Source organism: Hypomesus nipponensis, chromosome 6 (genome assembly GCF_054491055.1).
Source record: "Hypomesus nipponensis isolate SF chromosome 6, ASM5449105v1, whole genome shotgun sequence".
In the NCBI taxonomy this organism is placed as follows: Eukaryota; Metazoa; Chordata; class Actinopteri; order Osmeriformes; family Osmeridae; genus Hypomesus; species Hypomesus nipponensis.
The window spans coordinates 8,628,597-8,650,514 of NC_140366.1; the positions used below are offsets into that span (position 1 = coordinate 8,628,597).

At 43.2% G+C, this 21,918-nt stretch overlaps 1 protein-coding gene and 1 long non-coding RNA gene across 3 annotated transcripts; both read right to left on the reverse strand.

Moving 5' to 3' along the window:
- Positions 1–1,006: 1,006 nt before the first annotated feature.
- LOC146286889 (uncharacterized) lies at positions 1,007–16,073 on the reverse strand. Its single transcript, XR_014758528.1, has 2 exons — positions 15,935–16,073; positions 1,007–1,300 (listed from the first exon to the last, which is right to left on the reverse strand). It is a non-coding gene; the product is annotated as an uncharacterized LOC146286889 (long non-coding RNA).
- Positions 16,074–18,685: 2,612 nt separating this feature from the next.
- Positions 18,686–21,168, reverse strand: LOC146286890 (forkhead box protein A2-like). 2 transcript variants are annotated; one of them, XM_084700750.1, is made up of 3 exons: positions 20,561–21,161; positions 18,990–20,112; positions 18,686–18,896 (listed from the first exon to the last, which is right to left on the reverse strand). In XM_084700750.1, the coding sequence occupies exons 1-3, from the start codon at positions 20,627–20,629 to the stop codon at positions 18,856–18,858; spliced, it is 1,233 nt and encodes a 410-aa protein (XP_084556876.1). In that variant the 5' UTR covers positions 20,630–21,161; the 3' UTR covers positions 18,686–18,855. The 2 variants fall into 2 exon arrangements, with proteins under 2 accessions (XP_084556876.1, XP_084556877.1); XM_084700751.1 differs by having other exon boundaries at positions 18,686–20,112; positions 20,561–21,168.
- Positions 21,169–21,918: the final 750 nt, after the last annotated feature.

A 21,918-nucleotide genomic window follows, 5' to 3' on the forward strand; every position in this document is an offset into this window, starting at 1 on the left:
CGCTTTTATGGACATCTGTTGAGTGTAAACTAGAAATACCTAAGCACCCTCTTACCTATGCCCTTGTTCTTACACCTGTGTGTTCCAGTATGAAACTAAAAATTGAGCTCTGACAACTTTCTCACACTTTTTCCATGTTTTTGAAGTATACAATGGAACAGTCACATGTTCACTCTCCAACTCTCTGAGGATCCCTGGCATAATGATCGATTTATATATGATCAATCACCTGGAAGAATTGGCCCATTTTTCCAAGCCGTGTTAAGTGACTCAGAGAATATTTTGGATGTGAGTCAGGCTAGTTTCTGGAAGAACAGGTAAGCCTGTAGGCGCCAAAACACACATGCCCATTGATCCAGTGTGAGATCTGATCATTCTGCAGGACATTTTGTCCTCCTTTTTGAATATGCTTTTTCTGACATGAAATAATGCATGATGCATTATACCATAGTAAAACGAAATACCACAGCCATTGAGTCTCACAAAGATGATGTCATTCTCCTACTTTTTTCCTCCTGCTGGGCCCGCAGGCAACACTGGCTTAGCACAGTGAGCAGGAAGGAGAAAAACAGCCTTGGTATGGCTTTATAAAGCTTTACTCTTTCTGGCAGAAAATGCCTCTGTGGCTTTGAACATTATGGCTTGGTTTGGATGGGTGACATAGCAGCTGGTAGTAATAAAGAGCTGCCTAACCATTGATCACTGCAGGGTTACTGACTTAAAGGATTTTTTTGCCCAGACTTCCATTTGGCTGACATGAAGAAAGTGAGTGCAGCCGAACTATGTTGTGTGCGTACTCAATCACAGGTCGATGAAAACTTGACTACCGTCACACTTTCAGTTGTGACTCAATTAGATTTTTTTGGCACAACAAATGATTTAATGAGTTTTCATAAATTGTTTCCAAAATAAAGATGTCCATCTCACAATGAATAAGCCTACTGTATTTTAAACCTTAATAAAACCTAAAACATCCTTTCTATTATAAAATAAAGGCTAAACACAATTGAAATTTTAAAATATTTTTTATTTTCCTACTTGTGTCTGAGAGCTGCCAGAAAACAAGTAACGCTTCTGACGTCACGTGAAACCGTTTTTCATTGTGTAGTTCATGAGACAATAATGCACTTAACATATCCTGTCAGCACAGGTGTGGCAAAAAGGCTGAGATGTCAATGATGGATGGTGTTCTGGGGTGGTCTCTGCATTAGTCATCATGGTGCATCGGTGAAAGTTCTCCTGACGATTCACAGACTTTCACATCCCTTGTCTGCTGTTTTAGGCGTGTAGCCGACCAACACTAACATTGAAGTAAACACACAAAAAAACATGAATGCGTCAAAAAGTGACAAAACATGATTTGAAAAAACGTTAGAGTTGCCTTATACACAAGTCACATTTGTATTCATGTAACCGCGTAATCGCAGCCTGTGTTTGTTAATGCTAACCCATAGGTGGAGCCATCTTTCTCTTAATTCACCTGCCAATCAGAACGAGATGCAAGGTAATTTTTTAAATCGAATATCACAAGAGCCTTTTAATAACATTCACTTATTTTTTATACTCGATTTAATATTGAACTATTGATCCAAATCAATCTGTTTATTTATATAATAAGCTTCGACTTATTATTTGTAGATAGTTTGAATTTAAAATGAGTTGTGAGTGATAACATTATTTCTAGGCCTACTAGGCTATATGGTTGTTAAACCATAAAATGTAAGCTACTTATACGATCGTTCTGAGCTAAATTAACACACTTAGTAAACCTTACAGATGCACTTCATTATAATTTAGACTAGCAGTTCCAACATGTGACCAGGGTTATTAGAAGTTGTTTACCATGTTACAGGGGATTTAGTTCACAAAATCTAAGCATAAAACTGCGTAGCCTATTTCATTCAGGTCTTTCGAATCGTGTGCGGTAAGTCCAGTTTTATATTCTGCCCAAATCATAAAGTGACACTAGAGATAAACAGAATGTTTACATAGCCTGTGTGAGCTGAAGCTGATATGTAAATCTAGTCTTATTCTTTCGTCACATTTACATTCACGCTCTTAACCAAACACCACAGGGCTCCAATCCAAACAACTTGAATGATGGTCACCTCTTTATGACCGACCGTCATGGCAAGGAAACGGGAGAAGAGCAAATTAGATGTGGATAAAAGGAAGGAATCAGGGAACCTCTTGTTAGCAATAATTGCTCAAAGTTATTTTCTTCTGTCCGACAGTGCAATGTTGTGATGCTCCAGGGGCCGTCGTGTAACTGCATCGCCTTTCTTCCATTCATCATCACTTTTCTATCTTTCGCTAGCAGCTTTGCCATGACTGTTGCGGGCCTTACTATCCAAACACGTGTTATTATTGAACATTATAGCAGTTCCTGGTCGAAGTGTGTTAACCTCTCAGGTTTGAAGGCTAAAACCACATTTTCAGGACCATTCGGTTAAACGAAATCTGTGTGGTTGAAATTTAAGTATCTAGGCCTACATTTAAACCCACTGACCTTCGTTTTTTAAAATTCATTAGGTCTCAACGGATTATTCAGGCGAAATATGCGGTTGATTTTAAAATGTAGAAAACAACACTTGGTTTATCCTATTCGCAAAAAATTAAATAAAAATGTATGTCCTTGAAATTCATCAACCATTGCAATCTTATCATCAAGTACTTAATGAGAGCTCAGATAAGGCTGTGTAAATGTCCTACAAGTACAATCCTAATAGGTCAACACAATAACATTTCCCAGGCCCATAGTCTGTTGTGCTAGGAATTTCTTGAGTAATAACTTTAGCATCATAAAAATAAAATTTAAATCAAAACAACACAAGGCGTCTAATGTGGAATCTGCTAATATTGACACACCACACCAGAAGTAACTGAGGTAAGTGTGAAAAGCCGGAGGTGAGAGAGAATACAGAAAAGAGCCAAAGGAGCCGGCAGACTAGACTGGGTACAGGCTATTGTATAGGCCTAAGTCCTCTGTGACTGAAAAAAGGCAAACAGTGTTTGGTCCTCACAGGGTAACTGACACTGGAATGTTCCCTCTGAACATCCATTCCCACCACACTGTCCTCTACACTATATTGGTCAAATCTTGGTGTCAGTGCTCTGGATTGTCTTAGAGTAGAAGCTTTTTATATTGTACGTAATATTCTCTTCTGCTTTCCCGGGAAAAGGCTTTGAAATGGGATGGATTACAGCATTCTGGCGAGAGAATCTCCACCTCATCCCCTTTTCTCCTCTTCCCCGGCAAAGGTTCCTGCTGTTCAGAGAACCGCTCCATGCCACACACATTCTGTTTGCTCTCCATAAGCAAACAGATTGTAAACTGGCAGATAATTTTTGCACTGACAATGTCATTTACGTCTGTCAGACCTACTCGTCAGGTCTGTTTGCTTTATTCAAATATGGGGGGAACTGGACCTCCTTCTGAATTAAAATCACATCAGGCCACTTCCATTCGGGCCTTATCTAAAATTCATTGGAAGCAATCACTTGGTTGACTGCTTTGCCATTGCCATGGAAACAAAAAAAAATGTCTGGCTATAGACTTGAGAGCGGTATGACAACTTGGAGTCTAGGAGTCTCTTTTCTCTCCCTCTGGCTTGAGACAGTGGAGCTGATGTGTAAAAAAAAGAAGAAATTTCTATATTGATAAAATAATGGTGACGGCTGACATTTGTGTTCATCTGTGCATGTCCTGTGAATAGTCGCTGAACACAGCAACTAACCCTGAACGCTGAACATTTGTATTCAGCAAAAATAGGCCCCCTCTTTCAGAAGCAGTGTATTGAAGTTGCCACGGAAATAAGTATGAGCGTGTCTCTTAATAACACCGAGCAGGCCACCACAAGCTTATCTCCTTCTGCCTATCAGCCCCCACTGTATATCGGTATCTAGGATGCAACGAAACAAGCGTTGAAAGCGGACGTGTCTTGTTGTTTTTAGGTACAGGTGGAGAGGCTTTCGGATTCTACGCCAGGCTGCGTTATGTCATCAGCCTCTGAATTCAGTCTCCCCACAAGTTCCGCTCATAATACATCACTGTCATTGTGTTCCCGCCCGCTGTCATTGTGCCCTCTGTGTAAGATGGTCCATTTTGATGGGATTAACTGTAGCTAGGATCCCTGTCATAGTAGACTTAGTTCACTAAATGAAGGCTTTATGGTGTTAGAGGGAGGGAGCTTAGATGGCCGCGGCCACCCAGGTTCTTTAGGCTGCGGGGACAGCCAGACTCACGCAGGAGGCTGCAGATGATAGCTCAGGACTCTGGCAAAGATGTAGCTTTCAAGCCAGCACTTCTCATACCTGGTTGGAATTGTAATCGCTAAGCCCTGGGAAGGGCGGGGGGGGGGGGGGAATGGCTGACATTGTGAAAACAACCAACAGCCAAGGAGCTGAAGTATCTTTTTTCACCGCTCATTTGAGGCCTGTCGTGAAGTTTGTCATTTGTGTTTTGACGGCTTCCTTTTACCCCGCGTTAATGTTATGCACTGTAATTCTTGTCAGGTTTATTTTTTTAATTCTCTGTATTCTTTTTGCCAATCCCAACAAGGCAAAGGTTTTTTGCGGGGGGGGGGGGGGGGGTATTCTGAACCCAACGGATGCACTTTATCTGTTTTCATCACAGCCATTGTTCATTGCAGCTCGAACTCTGATCACTCTGGCCTCATCACTATTGTGCCGTTTATCAGTTGATGAGAAGTCGATCTGATAGAACACTCCAGCGTTTAGATTAACATTGAATACCCTGTTATCTGGTGGCGATGGAGTGAAGTGGAGATTGGCAACGCTGGGATGCGGAGCTCCCGTATAGCCATGTGAGAGAAGCTCTTTGTATGCAGAAAGGGGGCTTTATCTCCAAGGTTTCTGCTGAGCCCTGGGTCTGACATCCCCCCCCAGCTCCCCCCCCAAGCCCCCATCAAAACCCCTCCTGTAAGGGGGTTGGAGGAGGAAGGGAGGAGGGTGTCTGTTGGGGGAGCATAGCCACCAACGGACCAGCACGGTTTGTTTAAGCAGCGATCGCTAATTTATGAATAACAATTACGGCCGGTCTTCTCTGACCAAGACTAATGGAAGCGCTGCATGCTTCTCAGGCGAAGGCCAAGCTTTGCACTAGAGCCTTAGCCATCAATGCCTTGTTTAGACAAGGAGCGCTTACCATCATTGATCAAGGGGCTCCACACACATGCACACTGCTGCTGTCTGTAAGCTGGGAAGGGTGTGTGGATGGGAGGGGATGTCGTTATCGGCCTGACATATGCACAGTTATGCTTACTGGCCTCTAGATGAAACCACCAGGTAGGCTTTACTTTAGGACCCTGGGTCTCTGCACCATGGGCAATATTGCTGCGTATTTCTGGACAGGAGCGTGAGGGCAGGTCATTGCTGTTTGTTTATCTATTGACCTGAGTAATCCTTATATTCAGGTATGCGCACGGTCAGCACTCTTCTCCCCTCAGAAGCATCTTTGCCGTCGAGGAGAAGCGCGTGTTCTTTCATTTCCCTGGTTCCCCGCGAAGAGGGTTCACGTTCCAAGCTCCCTGTTCTCTCCATCATTCCAGATCTTTCCAGATCTCTGCCAGAGTCTCCGCTCTCTCCTGCCTTCAGTGCATATATACACTCGTTCACACTGAGTAAACCTTGACATGTGGATGGCGATCTTCCTCATATTTGCAGTGGGCTTTATCAAGCCCTGATCGGTTTCCAGGACAAACCTCCAGGAAAGGAAAACATTGTGGACAGGGTGTAAGCCAACAGACACGGTGTGTCTCCCGTGCAAGTTATTTACATGGACCTCAACTGTTTTGCTAGGGCTCTCTTAAAGTGATGGGGATGAATGGAAATGGGCCCATTGAGGTCAAAGAGAGGTGACCTTGTCGGGTCCTGACACACTTGTTTTAGCCTTGACACTCTTGTCTGTCATCTTGAAGATTGTTTGTGTTAGACTCGGATCTCAACGCTGTTGCGGTGGCTTGGATTTGTGAATGGACGTATGCCAATGACAGTCCAGGGACACACAGTATTTGCCTTAAACAAATACTTTGACCAAACATATTTGAAGTACTGTAAATTTGACTGTGGTGAATTGGGGGCAAATACCTACATGCTGGCAAAAACACGTGGAACTCTGCACACAATTAACAACACACAATTACTCTGAAACGTTTTTTTCCCCCTACAAGGAATACACTGTACACTAAAATGTGGCCGATTTCCAGGTCTAAATACTATTAGTTTGATCTACAATTAATCTGGGATTTATGCCGTATTACCTTCATCTCTTAATCCTATCTATACTATACATGCTATCTAGGTTTTTTTTGTTTTGTTTTCTAAATCTCTAAGAAGGGGGATGAATAAGAATTCAGTTGCAAAGGCAAATTTTCTTGGTGAAACTCGTGTGACACGACACCACAGTAAATGCAGGTGAGGAGCCACTGAAAGAGATCTTTTGTGTGCCAGTTAATGGTTAGTCCCAACTCTTCCAAATGGCCCTCCTTTTGTGAATGAACGTCCAGCCAGGCTCAACACCATCTCGCTCTTGTGAGACTTCATTCTGTCATTGTGCTGTTGTCTTGTCGAGAGGTATTTTTACAGCCAGTTATGCCATTCATTTTGTGGATGGAGTGGCAGTTTGTCACCCCCTTTAGTGGCCTGGAAAAGACGCCTTCACGTTACTGTTGGGTACTGCTATATTTTAGATGTCTTTTACGGGCCACTCTTATCTTATCTATGTGGTTATAGCTCCCAGTCTGGCTCCTGAACCTGTGTGCTCCTGGTTAATTGGTTGTCTTGGGGGGTTGTCCCTAGAAAGGTTTATAAAACAGTTTCCTACTGACTTCTCCCAACTGGTCGCAAAGTTAGATCATCTGATTATTCAAAACATTAATTAAATATTTTATATAGATCATCACGTGTCAAATATAGGGGTTAGGCCTAATGGAATAAATAATGAAAGTATTTCTGTGAGAACAAAATATTTTGCACACATTCCGCACTGACAACATAAATGTTATGTCTATTATATTTACTTGTCTGTTCCATCATGCTTCTCTATTGATTCCCTGGGACACGTGGCGGCGTGTTTGTCTCACATCATCAGGCCCTTTTGTGTCTGCCACCCAGACACCTCCCAGACAGGTTGCCTGGCATTGAGAGCGCTTACCCCTTTGTTGTGCTCCAGTCTGCCCTTCCCCAGCCGAGGGCTCCCCAGCCTTGCAGCTGGCCCCAGGGGAAGGCCAGGCCATGTTTACCTGGGAGACAGGTGACCCCCCCCCCTCCAGCAGCTGCCTCATCCTACGCATAACCCCCCTCCCCTTTCCCTTCTCCCCTTACTTCAAAGCTGCACCTACATGCATGCATTTAAATGGGACGAGCGTATACAGAAGTGTGCGTGTGTGCGGCGTGAGCTCACATGCTTTCTCCCCCTCCGGTGTTGTCAGAGGGCAACATGGCAGGTCATCCTAAGTGGGATCCCAGCCATTTCAGAGTGCGTGTTTTTTGTTGTTGTTGTGTTCTGTCAGAAAGCATGTCGGTTAAACACGCATCACTGGCTAGAGCTGGAGCATGGCCATCGCAGCAGCCGTGCACAGATCCCGCCGTTCCGGCCTTTGACTTGGAGCAGATGCATCTCAGACCCAATGGTACGGACTCTGGATGCAGGGCTACTGAGTTGAAGTGGAAGTGTCTCTTGCCTACTTGCCCCTGTGTCCTAGTGCCAGCAGGTTTTGGGGATAGATACACAAGCTGTTTTAGCACTAATGCAAGGTGAACATGGAGAGGCCTTGGCTGAGGGTGTGTGGGAAGTGAAGATCACACAGGTACAGAGGACTTACTAACGGGAGCTTGTGCTTTACAGTGAGTGGAGATACCATTTAGATATGCCTTTATTTGGGAAAGAAAAAAACACATGAGTGACAGAGAATGACTGAAATGAACATTTATCACTTTTTCTGGAACCCACTTTCATGACTTGGCCCAGCATTTGCTGTTGGCACAATCAGTGTGTTAACTTAATCTGTAGTCCTAATCTTGCAAATGGTTGTCAGTGTGTCGATCATTCCATGCCCTCTCTCCAAAGCCCGTCAAATGCACATCACAGTGACTTTGAAATCCAGTGTGGGGTTCGTCTAAGATGTCTCGAAACAAACCAAATACAATACACATTTCAGTCAGCTGTAAACAGGTTTTCTTCCCTTCTGTGCATTGTTTTAATCTGAGACGAATTGTTCTCCCGCTTGCCTGTGCTGTTAGATTAGAGAACCTGGGCCCGCACTCATTTCCTCTTGTCCCTTACTTTACAACTTTACACCCTCTCATCTGTTGATTCTGTGTGTTTACATCAAACATCTTTATCGTTGTTTTACTGATAATTCACTGGTTTACAGCAACAGTGATTGCTGTGAATTGAAACACGGATGGGAGAAGTACAAACACGTAGGTGTTTGAACAAAAATAGATACCCGGTCGGACGTGTGCCAGGCAAAAGTACAGTACTGTACTCTGTGTTTTTGCATCATTGGAGAGAGCCATTTAAAAAACACATTGAAATGGTTTAAACTCGCCAGTACGGGTCAACTTCTGCATTACCCATATTCATGAAAATTGCATGCTACTGCTTTTTTAAATGTGTACAGTTTGCTGCATAATGCATTGGGTGGTGATTATGTGATTTTGTTGATCCATTGTGTGGGGTCTAAATGCTGCCATTCAAACCATGTGGTTGGCTCTGAGGAGCAAATCTCTCATGCCTTGTACATTTACTGGAAGAGGTCACGAAAATATAACCCCACTTGAGGGGAATACATTTGTTTTGTTTTCGACAGTGAGGGCTTTTACAGCATAAATGAGTTTGCTCATCCCCCTGTTGTTTGGCCATCCTTCGGCGTACAGTTTTTTTTTCTCGTCAGTGTGAGCTAGTGAGGGGTCAGCTAGTGAGGGTTAGTTAGTGAGGGGTTAGTTAGTGAGGGGTTAGCTAGTGAGGGGTCAGCTAGTGAGGGTTAGTTAGTGAGGGGTTAGCTAGTGAGGGGTTAGCTAGTGAGGGGTCAGCTGGTGAGGGGTTAGTTAGTGAGGGGTTAGCTAGTGAGGGTTAGTTAGTGAGGGGTTAGCTAGTGAGGGTTAGTTAGTGAGGGGTGAGTTAGTGAGGGGTTAGTTGGTGAGGGGTTAGCTAGTGAGGGTTAGTTAGTGAGGGGTTAGTTGGTGAGGGGTTAGCTAGTGAGGGGTCAGCTAGTGAGGGGTCAGCTGGTGAGGGGTTAGTTAGTGAGGGGTTAGCTAGTGAGGGGTTAGCTAGTGAGGGTTAGTTCGTGAGGGTTCAGCTGGTGAGGGTTAGTTAGTGAGGGGTTAGTTAGTGAGGGGTTAGCTAGTGAGGGTTAGTTAGTGAGGGGTTAGCTAGTGAGGGTTAGATAGTGAGGAGTTAGTTAGTGAGGGTTAGTTAGTGAGGGGTTAGCTAGTGAGGGTTAGTTAGTGAGGGGTTAGCTAGTGAGAGGTTAGCTAGTGAGGGGTTTGCTAGTGAGGGGTTTGCTAGTGAGCAGGGGTGAATCTAGGTTCCCACTTTTTGGGGGGCTAAATCCCTAGATAAAACCTATTATTTATCCTGTGACCCAGCAGAACTAGGGGGGCCAGGGGCATGTTTCCCCAGAAGAAATGTTTGAAAATATCCTTTTAAATAGTGTCCTCTAGTGGGTTTTAGGAAGATAAATAAAGACATTTAGATTTTAATTTTGTTTGGGGGGGGGGGCAGATGAAACTTTTGGGGGGGCTCCAGCTAGATACGCCCATGCCAGTGACGGTTAGCTAGTGAGGGGTTAGCTAGTGAGGGGTTAGCTAGTGAGGGGTTAGATAGTGAGGGGTTAGCTAACATGCCTTAGCCTGCGTCTTCCCAGCATGCCTTTTCTTCTCACTTTCGAACGTGCAGAGTGAATTGTGGTGAGGGGGGGAAGAGGGATGAGGGGGGTGAGGGGGGGGGGGCAAGAGCGGGCGAGCTTGAAACGCTGGATCACCAGAAAGCAGCAGGCAAACACAGTGTCTCATTGGATCAGGCATTACTGCTCATGTTTGCGGTTGTCCCTGACAGCGCCACTGACTCCAAAACACCTGTGTTTGCTCACTGGCTTTTCCCAATCTACTAGAAAAAGGCCCCGGCTTGTCACATGGCAGCTAGATAACCCAGGCACCAAGGGAATACAAAGAGCCAGGCTTTTAGTACAGTTAATGATTAATGGACAACTTTCCTTTTGCTTTGTCCTGCTCAGCCCTATTGAAGAGAACGCTGATATTTCATATTAGCTTTAGGACCGGATTCATCTAAGTGCAAAGCTCCATGTTTCTCAGTCCCCTCTAGACGGGCCATGATTGGAGCAATGGAGGTGGCCATTATTAGCTAGTCTTCAGCTAAACACATAGAAAGATGGATCCAATGGTCAAATTAATCAGCCCACTTATGATCTTCTTGACTATAAAACAGTCACCTGGCAACATAGCCTAGATATTATACTGTAGAAATGACACAAAACAGGAGGTTGCGGAAATGACAATTGACAACGACAACCCTATATTAATTTGGCCGGGTCCATATCTCATTTCACTTTGATGGTGATATAAATGGGTGATGGCTCATTCTGTAGTGTGTATGTGTGTGTTAATTAAAAGAGGCCCTCGAGCTCTGTCTTAATTCATACTGTGAATGAGAACTCCGATGCTCATTTCCAGGCTGTCAAGTGCTTTTATTGGATGCAGGAAATGAAGGCCGGTCAAAAACAGGCCCTCATTCATCCTCATAGAATCCATTCTCTGTTTTGTCATGTCTTTGTCAGAGGGGCAGCAATCAGGCTCTCTTATGTGCCCTGGTGAACCAATCGTTTGTTTGTGTGTTATCCTCCCAAGCCAAGCCTGAGTGGTGTGTCGTGGAACTTGAAGAGAAGAGTTTAAAAGAGAAGTTAAGGGCGGTGGGGGGGGAATAACATGAAGCTCCACTGTGTCAACAGGCCCAGCCAAACACTAGAGGAACTGTAGAGTGTGGGAGTGTCAGGTCAATCATTTACCCCAGCTCTCTGAGAGCTCCCGCCCCCGCCCCCCCCCCCCCCCTCCCCCCCGAGAGGGTGGAGGGACACAGGGGGGTGGCAGGACTGGTGCTGTGGGTTGACACTGAGCGATATGAACTCACCGCTAACGAATGATAAGATTCTCAGAAAGGCCTAGTTTTGGCCCGATCGTCTTTGGTGTGTCCTTTCCATGTAGCGGGTCTGTTTTTCCCTGAAAAAGTACCGCTTAGCCTCATGAAATCAAGTCTTTGCAACCAAGTAAAGATTTGTAGACCCTTGTAAGTTTCCGGAATGGTTGTTAGTAAGGGCTTGGATGCTATTCTGTAGCTCATAAGATCTTTACTGGTCGGTTAGAATGAGTTTGAGTCAATTACAGAGAAGTGGTGTTGACACAGACAGGGAGACATCTGTCTGGTTCGGTTTATACGTTTTGGATCTTTATGGAGAGCACACCCTGTATTATCACGGAGCACCTGGCCATCGCCTGTTTTACATGAAACTACTGTATGCGGTTGTAAACTCTCGGGTAGTAAACGTAGTAAACATCAGACATCCTTCTCCCGTCGGTTAGCGCTTTCTGTTGTGTCCACACACCAAGGAAACGGAGCACCTTGTCCATATATCTGCAATATACTGTATGTGTATGTGTCATTCAATATACTGCTCCCTTTAATCACTTTTGCTGTCCTTGGTTGAATTATTTCGTGAATAACCAAAGCTTGCTTAGATGAGACGTCATTGAACGTTGTGTGCACAGCTCTTTATGCGTGAGCGAGCGTAGCAAATACCGTTTCTAAATAGTAAAAACCGAATCAAAAGTGCGACAGTACACCTATTCCTTTGGAATGATAGCACAGGTGAGCAGCTTAAAAATAGGACCCTAATGACTGTAAAACAAATGTCCTTGTTGGGGAGGGACCAAGTAAGATGGATGTCTTGTTAAACATTTCCCACATAGCTTTCTGGTGCCATCGCAAGGTCATAACCTGGTAGCTAGGTAAGACATTGGTCTCCTTCATACACTTGGCCCTTTTTCTCATTCTCCTTTTTTTCCGCTTTCAGGGAAGCTTTTATAGGTTCTTATCTTCGTCCGACATTCACTCAGAATGCACAACCCCTGGGTGTACAATGGGATGAAACCTGCTTCGGGGAGAAGGGACAGATTCAGAGCTTAGGGCCTGGTGTTAAATCTTTCATAAGCTTGTCCCATATCGTACTACTCTCAGATGGTAGACATCACAATAGTGGCACGGATAGGTGTACACAACCGAATGGGAATTTGGCATTGAAAAAGCACAACTGCATTAATTCTTGCACATTCGCAATTATTGCACTGCATTAATATAACCTTTGTTTGGAATAAAACCAGAAGGCAGTCCTTCCATGCACTTATACACTTTTATAAATATCTTATGACTGAGCTATAAATACATTTCACAGAATCACTTAGAGGTTTTCATAATATTCCTATAGTTACCTTTTAATAGTCATAAGTCAATACTATTAGCCTGGAATCCTACACATTGAACTGCCCTGGAATGTTTGAGTCATCTGCCCCTTACACCCAGGACATTGTGCTCTGAATGCTGTTTACTGAGACCTCACACTCTCAACACAGGAGCGGAACATTCCAGAATGGAAAGCCATGTTATTGAATCACTTTGGGCTTTTAGAGTTTTTTACACTTTAGGGAATTTTTTATGCAAAGGTAACACTCGGTGCCACAATAAACTGCTCTGTAAAATCAACTTTAGGTCATTAGTTAAGCGTGGGTAACTGACATACACGGCGTAGATTCTCTTTGAATGTGGATCAATTCTCAAGCAGTGCCAAAGTGAAGCACCAAGGTGAGGTGAGGAGTGTGCACATGATTGTGTGGTGAAATTCTGTGAACAGCTCCGTGTTTCAACATCGGCGAGCCATGAAGAATCGTGCACCACCCAGTACCTCAGCCACTGTCTGAGAGAATGTACCCGTGTGTCCCTCCCTGAACCACGTCTCATACCACAACACAACCAGGACTTTCATCGGCCCTTCACAACGTCACCACACATGCACGTCCGTACACTGTAGCACTGATGTGGTCATAGTCTGCACTGGGCAGGACAGTTGCTCGATTCTGTCAATTGAGTTTGTATATCGTTCTTTTTATGGGTTAGGGTTTATTTCTAACCCTAAAGGAGATAGCATTTGAGATCTGACTCTTCATAAATTGTCTTTCTTTTGGTGTTGTGACGTTTAACATTAACAGGTATTTTACAGTCTGGTATGATTACTTCAGATGTTTAAAAACTGGGTTGATCAGCTGTGACGTGTCTCAAATAACTTATTTCACATTCCCTTTCAAACAGTGTTATTGTTTGGTTCTTCTGAACATGACTTGTGAACACTGTGTATATTGTTTATTTCAAATCACTACTGTGTGTAATTTGTTGATAACTGTCTTTGATACTTTACTGTAATGCTGCAGTTTTCCCTGGGGGGTGAAAAAAGTACCTATCTATTTCTAACAAAATCTGTAAGATCTAAGAAGGACTCACTAATGCCATAGAGGTGCATGTTTATAGCATCACCGAGTCTGTACAAGTTAGCTTCAGAGCACTTAATGCTTCTCCCAATCATGTGCCTTTAGAAAACATAGGTGACTATTCCCATCGTTTTTGTGAAGCAATTTGAACAGACAGAATAATGCATTAAGGCCCAAAAAGCTAACGTCGCAGGGAACTTCTTGCACATCTCAATACTAAGTTCTCACTAGATAAACAGCTGTTGGCCATTCACTGAGACGTACAATGTCGCTTTTTTAAGGCAAAAAGAGCTTAGGCGCCGATCTGTATGCCTTTCAGACCCCAGGTCTGGCCACCCAGTGTGATCTGGGCAGGGGGGGGACTTTAGTGGGGATGGGTGGGTGATTGAGGATGCAAAATGCACTATAAGTCAATAAGATACTTTTTATTCATTCAACTATTACCACAGTTGATGGGTGCTTGTTTCTTTGCCTAGGGTTAAGGGGAGGGCTCTGTGGTTGTGAATCTTCCCACCAAACTATCAGGTGGAACATTTGTTTTGCTTCTCAACGATGCCTGCAAAAGCTGTGAGCAGCAGCCAGATTTCATTCACAACCCCTGGCTTCTCCAAAAGCAGCTAAAGCCACAAATAAACGACGACACGTGCAGGTCTGAACTCAGTCCATAAAACAAAAGGCTGGAATGATAATGAGCGAAATGGAGGAGAATCAAGAGCTGGTCATGCAGATGTGGTCACGTGACTTTACAGTTTTGCAGAAAAAAGGGGTGTTTAGAGGCGTATGGCATCCCCAGTCTTATCTAACAGAAGGGTGGCAAACCCGCGGTAACAAAAGGAGTTTAAGACACCACGCTTGATTCATGGGAAAGCTATCGGCCAGCCTTTGTGGCTGCCCTTCTGCTGTGCAAATAGTCCAAACTGTTCATTCGCCATCCTCCATTCTCCTCCCCGGCACATTGTTTGTGTCCTTGCATTTCATTCTGACTGGAGAAGATTGCTCTCAGGACCAGTGAGCAAACAGTCTAGAAAGGAGCCTGCCATCTTCTTCTGTTCCCAAGAGAACTCGCATTTTTATTTCAGCTCCAAGCTGTCAATGGAGCCAGGAGTTTATGTCAGGATGCTGAATTAATTGCTTTAAGCCAGGGGGCTGGCCACCTTTATCACCAAATGTTCACTTAAATGTTTCCTAGTGATAATATGCCTCTGCCTCCCATCGTTTGACTACTCTCATCTCCAAACAGATTGGATGCGTAAATAAAAAAAGTGGAGCCAAATCTTTTTTTCATTGCCAAAATCTCAATGGGTTTAAATGCCTATTTCTTGGAATTGTTCTGGGTACTGAGGATGGGGGTATCTACATCCATTTTGACCGAATAATGACTAATGAATAACAGACACATCCAATATCCGTGGCTCATGGCCTCCATACACACAGCATCCAGCCATCGATCCTGTCTGAGGTCCAATAGGGAGCTGGGGTTAATATATAACTCCCAGTGTCTGTACCCGCCCTGCAACTGACCATTCTCAGAGGCTGCTCAGAACCTGTTCCCTGTCTCTTTACTGCATTTTACGATTTCTCAACACGTGTCATAAGAAATAAAAACCTGAGTTCTTGATCCAATTTCCATTGATACCCGTGAGCTTCTATGTTAATGCCAAATAAACCACAATTCATACAATTTCTGCAATGCTTTTGTGTCCTGTTTTAGCGCTCAAAACATTTGTCATTTAATCCCAGTATACATATATGTTCCTAACGTCAGAATCTCAATAGGTAATTTCTTTATGTTGTTTGTGTATTGGCATGGTCTTGCCACAAAGCAAGATCTATTGACTAGGAAACTGAGCTTGTCTGCTACAGGGAACACTGCCTCTTGACATGGAGAATACTGTTAAATCTCTTGTCTTGTTATTGTCTCAATGCCTCCTCTGGGGGTCTTTCGATTGCTAATGGTAAAACAAGGTCCAATCACATCCGATAAATCTGGATTTGGGTGCATTACAATGGCCATTGGCCTTAATCTGCCATGCCGCTAGAATATTCCTAGACCGCAGTGGTTATCAGCCCTTGGAACATTGGGCTTCAAGGCACTTGTCTGGGAAGGGAACCCAGAGGCTTTGTCTTCAATGCAACACAATACACATCCACAGACTTTGAAAATGATGCCTGATTTAGAACACCACCAGCAGCCTATTCTCTCTCACACAGGGGGCATGTGTATGGATGTTTTAAATTGCAGCAATATACGCCAGGTCCTGTAACTTCTCAAATTGTTGTTGATTTCACTTGTCAGCATCCATTCAAGAAAAAAAAGAAACAGTTAAAACCCTGATGATTATAAGAGGATGCACTGTACCTGTACCGTTTGCCATTCGTTTTCTCCCTGATGGAGAAAGCAGAAGGTTCTCATGGTTTTACGGCACACAGCCTCTTGACAGGAGGCTGTCAGCAGCCGAGGAGAGCTGACTGTCCACATGATTGATAGAAGGAATGGATTTATTGATGGATTGACTGAGTGTTGACCCAGTGTGAGAGCCGTGAGGAGAACGTGAAGGGGGACTGAGGGGGTCAGGGCTGGTTCAGACCTCAGGCCTCTCAACCACAGTCAATGGGGCAATGTTGACTCTCTTCTCCCTTTCCGAGTGCTCCGTTCCCCGGAACGTAAACGCCACTATGCCGCCCGCCCATGAAAGGCTCCCCCAAAAAAGTCAGGAATTTCACACCAGGCTGCCAGAGAGATCAACCTATCCAAGTCAAGTCTCTCCCTCCCTCTCACACACATTTGGACCCTTTGCACCCTTGGCGCTTTCCCATATCTAAGGCCATTTTTTTCAGCAGTTTGGCCTGTTCTGTTGGTGGGAAATTGGATATTCAGCCTTACACACATTTATTTATTTTTAGTGATGTTTATATCCAGCTACATAAATACAGCAGGACAATACAAATCTATTCTCACTATAGACAACTGCATCTTCATGCAGTTGCTTCCAATGACTGTCCAGTACTGTCCATTAAACTGAAGTGGACAGCCCCGCAGATGCCAAAAGCTGTACTGTTTGCAAAATGGGTTTTCAGAAATCACCCAGGAAACAACTACTTGGGTGTTCCCAATCCTACAGCAAATAATGGCCTAGATCTTCAGTCTTCGCAGTAGGGCTGGTCGTTCAATTCCAAGTAGGCCTATTATCTGCGCTACAATTTGCACTTCAGCTGTAGCCATGCAGGGACCAAATTAGGTGAATTTGGTGCATAAGTTGTGTTTTTCCATAAACACCCAAATGTTCTATCATTTCACAAATCTGATGAACTTCCGTATTTCTCTTCTTCTTCTTCTTTTCAAATGTATATAACGAAATAGCGTTTCTGGCAAAGGCCTACATAGCATTTACTGATGGAATTTGCCCTTATTTAATTTGGTTGCACAGCAATTCCAGGAATGTTGTCCCGAAATTGTTTGAGCTGTTGTTGATTTTCAAGAAAGACACTAAATAATTAGACTGATTATGTTTCCTCCATTTTCGAAGGCTGGACGTATAGCCTAAATTATTCCTGCCAAGGAACTCAGAAATGAATTTCGTGAACATACATTTAATACTACCAAGTAATTGACAAACCCTGAACCTGCATTACCCCTGGAACAGTAGAAAATCAATAATTCAAAGACGCTGACCCCGTGGATTTTGACATCAGCAAAGGGGAATCTCACTTCTATCGCATAAAAGAAACGCATGATAACATAAACGAAACAAAAATAGGCTGTGAAAAATAATTTACAACGACGTAAATAGCCTTAATATAGTAATTGAATTTTTACTCCTGTTCGTGAAATTTGCTTCATTTTCAAAAGAACGGTCTTATCGTTCATGTTATTTTATTATTTGACAGCAGACAACACGCCGATCATAGACCGGTAGGCCTGTCCACCATCGCTGCACCTTTGTGATATCGTTAGCCTACCTACTGTTTATTTTAATATAGCCTCTTTCCATCTTATTTCATAACTTGAAAACGGCCCTGACTGCTCACCATAGGCTAGATATCACTTGTTTTAATGACTAACCTCTGTATAGCGCTTAACTGGATGATGTTTTAGAGGTAGCTGCAGCCTATCAACATTTTGTTCAGACAAACGTCACAAATAAAAGATTTAGGATATCCTTCCTAAACAAAGATTGTTTTACACATATCCCTACCAATTTTGAAAAGCAATTTGCATAAGGCCTATTAGGAAAACAATAAACAGTTGTCTTTCTATAGACAAACTGGAAAGAAGAATTATGTGACATATGTAACCATAAAAGCGTGTAAATTGTAGCCTGGGCCAATGCTTGCATTCAGCCAACTGTTTGCAGATTATTATCCTATTATGCTGCTATCAATAACCTTGGGTAACATGGGGTGCAAATGAAGCCTAGCAAGACCTTTAGCCACACGGCTGCAAATTGATGTGCGTGCGTTCCTTTGGCGAGAGTGCATGCTGACATCAACGGTGTTGATGTAGGCCTATTCGGAGAGGGTACGTGACACTACTTCTTATCAGTTATCGGATCCGTGGTAACCAAGTCAAACGTTAAGTGGTTTAAGCACTGTGGGGCTGACTCAAAAAGGGAATTGGAGCATTACTTTCATGGCCGTCTGTTCTCACTCACTCACTCACTCAACAGGGATTTGATACGTTTATTGCAAATACTTATTATTTTAAATAATTGAAATTATCTCAATAGTTCATCATAATAATTACATAACAACAACCATAAAAAAATATGAATGCAAATTCAATTGTTTGTAAACTAATTGTATGATGGCTATTGTTGAAGTTATTATTATGATACAATTTCAGAAATTATAGGCTATTTGTTACTGCAACAATTATTTCAGTTTCTATTGTCAAATTTATAAATGCATAATATTGTATCAACAAATTGCCAAAAACTACCCCCGTCGTTTTATCTCTGAATGATCCCACCTGTTTATCGGCTAATTTGAAAACGTACACTTTGCCATTTAGGCCTATTTTTCGATTTTCCGAACCATTTCTGTAGGCCTAAATGTAGTCTATACATTTCATTTCATCGAGTGCCATAAATTGCATTATGAAACCATCAAAAACAATCAAGACATACTTTAATATATATGTTTTCGTTTGCTACATGAGTACAAAGTTACACATAAAATAATCGATAGGTAACACAACGGATATTGGCATCGAGTATCAAGTTTTACAAATATTAATTAGCTTAGAAAGCTATAGGCTAAATCCTTCAGGAAAGGTAGGAATCATGGGCCATTTTCGTCGTCGGAATGGTCCAATGGGTTGCCTTTCGTATCCAGATATATGTACAAATTGTTAGTTGGCAGAAATGTACATAGAAAGATTCAAGAGGAGTTCATAATTGGCCTAGAATACACACCTTGGTAGTATGATGTGTCTGTAGGTGTCGAAACATCTATGCCCGTTTTAGACATTGAGCCCATTGAAAGTGCCCCTGTCATAGGTGAGCCATAGCCGTACTGCATCACCTGTTCGTATGTTTTTAAGTCCATTTTGTGATGATGATGGTGATGCTGCTGCTCCGACGACATGAGATTGTTTATGGAGAAAGGGTGGTTGAAAGAATAGTGGTGCTCGGGTTTCAGGTGCCCCTCATGCACGAGCACCGAATGATGCTGAGGCAAAAGATGATGTGTCTGAGGGACAGGAGAGGGTGCGCGCACGGGGCTCATTGCTTGTCGGAGTTTCGACTCTGGTTTTTTAACCTCTTTGACTGCAGGAGTTGGGTTCGGTGACTCGTTGCCGTTGCAGCTTTCCGAGCTGCTGTTAGATCCGCCCTCGGATGCCTTCCCTCCAGACTCTAGTAATTTCTCGCACTTGAAACGTTTCTGCCTTCGAAGATAGCAGCCGTTTTCGAACATATTCCCTGAGTCCGGGTGAAGCGTCCAGAAAGAACCTTTTCCTGGCTTGTCTGGCGACCTGGGAACTTTGAGGAAACAGTCATTAAATGACAGTGAATGGCGTATAGAGTTTTGCCAGCGTTGCTGGTTTTGTCTATAAAAAGGGAACAGGTCCATGATCCACTGGTATATCTCACTCAACGTGAGCATCTTTGTGGTTGACTGCTGGATGGCCATCGTAATGAGAGAAATATAGGAATATGGGGGTTTGGCATGTGTATAGCTTCTACGGTATGTTTTCGGGTCCCTCGACCTTATGTTAGACTGTCCATACATGGGGCTCATAACGCTCATGTTGCTGTAGGTAGTCAGGGCATTCATTGACGAAGGTTGTGCGTTTATTGGGCTCATGCTTGGGTTGAGAGCGGCACTCATCCCCGCCATCCCAGCTCCCATGCCATGCATGGCCCCAGAGCCCGGTGACATCCCAGCCATTGAGTGGTTCACACCCGTGTTCACGTATGACATATTCATAGGGCTGGCTGTCATGTTGCCTGTCGAAGTCATTCCAGGCATGCTCATGTAGGTGCTCATTGAGTTCATTCCAAGTCCGGAGTTCATGTTTCCAACTGTGGTGTAGCACTAAGAAAAACGGAGAGAGACGTTAAATCAACGAGGCGCGTTCACCAAGGCCTCCTGATCAAATTGTAGGATAATTCATTTGTAATTCGTTACCAGGAATGTGTTCAAACGTTTACACAAAATTTAGGAAGGAGCCTAGGCCTAGATATTTAGCAATAAATGCGTTAAATATGATAGGGGAAGAAACTATTTAAATAAACCTACGCACATATTTCTAAAAGATGGAGAAAATATGGAGAAAATATGTTAACATTTCACAAATTAACGATAAATGGGCATTTAATCAACCTTTTTATTCTTCTTCCATATGGCAATGTGAAATCAGAGTGCAAAACGATCGGGGAGGATTCCGAGGCGCCTCAAGTCAATATTTGATCACAAAGTTAATATTATCTCAAGGCTAATATTGAGTTGTATAGACAGCAAAATACATATAAACTCTACCTACCTCAGGCTCTGTGTAGTATGCGCTCCAGTCTGAATGGTCGTGTCCTTCCATTTTGACAGCGCTCAGCATTGTGGACAGTCCAAAACTAATTTATTTCTTCAACAGCCTCACAGCAGCAGATTATAAAGCACCCAAAACCGACTGGGGACCACGGGTAGCCCAGGTCTTCTTGATGCCCGGAGGCTGGATCATGAGTGGACTGTCTTCCTATCTGTACCTCCACAGAGCGACTGACGATGACAGAAGTTCTTGTATGACGTTGGCTCCTTGCCTTGCTGTGGTTCAACTCTGTGTTCTGCGCTATAGCCTCCAAACCTAACTCAGTGTGCGCCCTATTTGAATAATCTGCTCACACCAAGACACGAGACTTGCGGTAGTCCTCTATTGCAGCCTACACCGGCGTTCGCTGAAAAAGACACCCTTTTAAAGTATTCAATGCATCAAAACCGATTGTTTACCACCAGACAAAAAGGAACAAGCAGGTTTACAAAATAAGCCCTTTCATTCTTCCGTGACTTTGCCTACCTATTTCTCTACCTATTGTGTCAGTAAGGAATGTCGCTTCCCATACCCTGCAGTGAGTGTGGTCCTCGTTTTGTTTGCAAGTGACAGATGGTTACATTAACCTACTCTAAATTTAATATTTTCCTCCCACCAGTTTCATGTAAAATGTTTGTGCTGTAAAACAGTTGGCCTATCAAAATATCCTTACCCATCCATACCGATGATTTAGGGGTGAAAAATTCAACTGTTGAGCAATAAGTCCAGGGGTCCATCGATTTAATTCAACGGCGGTGATAAGGGTACACGCTGACAAATATGTAGAACGCTGTGTTCTAGTATTTCGAAACAGCGCGAGTCAACATTTACATTTGACGACTTCTGTCTTTCCTCGAAAAGAAATTCATGGCAATGCCAAATGTCATGTCTCACAAAGTTTCATATTTTTCTTTGCAATATTTATATATTTGTGATGGTAGAATTTACAATAGTTAAATCCCATTCACTGTCTATAGTAGCACACAACTATAAACAGGGCTATTCTGACCATCATTGTATTGATTAATCGAGCTTTTCCCTATATGTTTGAAATGACAGATTTTAAGAAAAGCAAAGAGTATCTAAGCTGTTTGATCACCAGAGATGTAATGGATACCAACACCAATTGCTGATAACCTTGGAAACAAGGAACTTCTAGAGAGGAGCCTTTGTGGAGTTGTTTAGTCCTAATGTATTTAGTATTTATCTTCACACTGACTGACAAATTCAAACAAAATAATGGATCTTTTTTAAAGGCACTTGAAGGGTTTTTGATTAGGATTTGATGGCAACTAAATGTTAAAGGTGTGTAGTATGGG

Bases quoted from the DNA above. Each gene is read 5' to 3' on its own strand.
- LOC146286890 (XM_084700750.1), bottom strand. From the start codon at position 20,629: ATGCTGAGCGCTGTCAAAATGGAAGGACACGACCATTCAGACTGGAGC. The intron at 20,113-20,560 runs GTAGGTAGAGTT...CGTTTTTCTTAG, and splicing joins CATACTACACAGAGCCTGAG to TGCTACACCACAGTTGGAAA. The intron at 18,897-18,989 runs GTGTGTATTCTA...TGGATACGAAAG, and splicing joins AGACACATCATACTACCAAG to GCAACCCATTGGACCATTCC.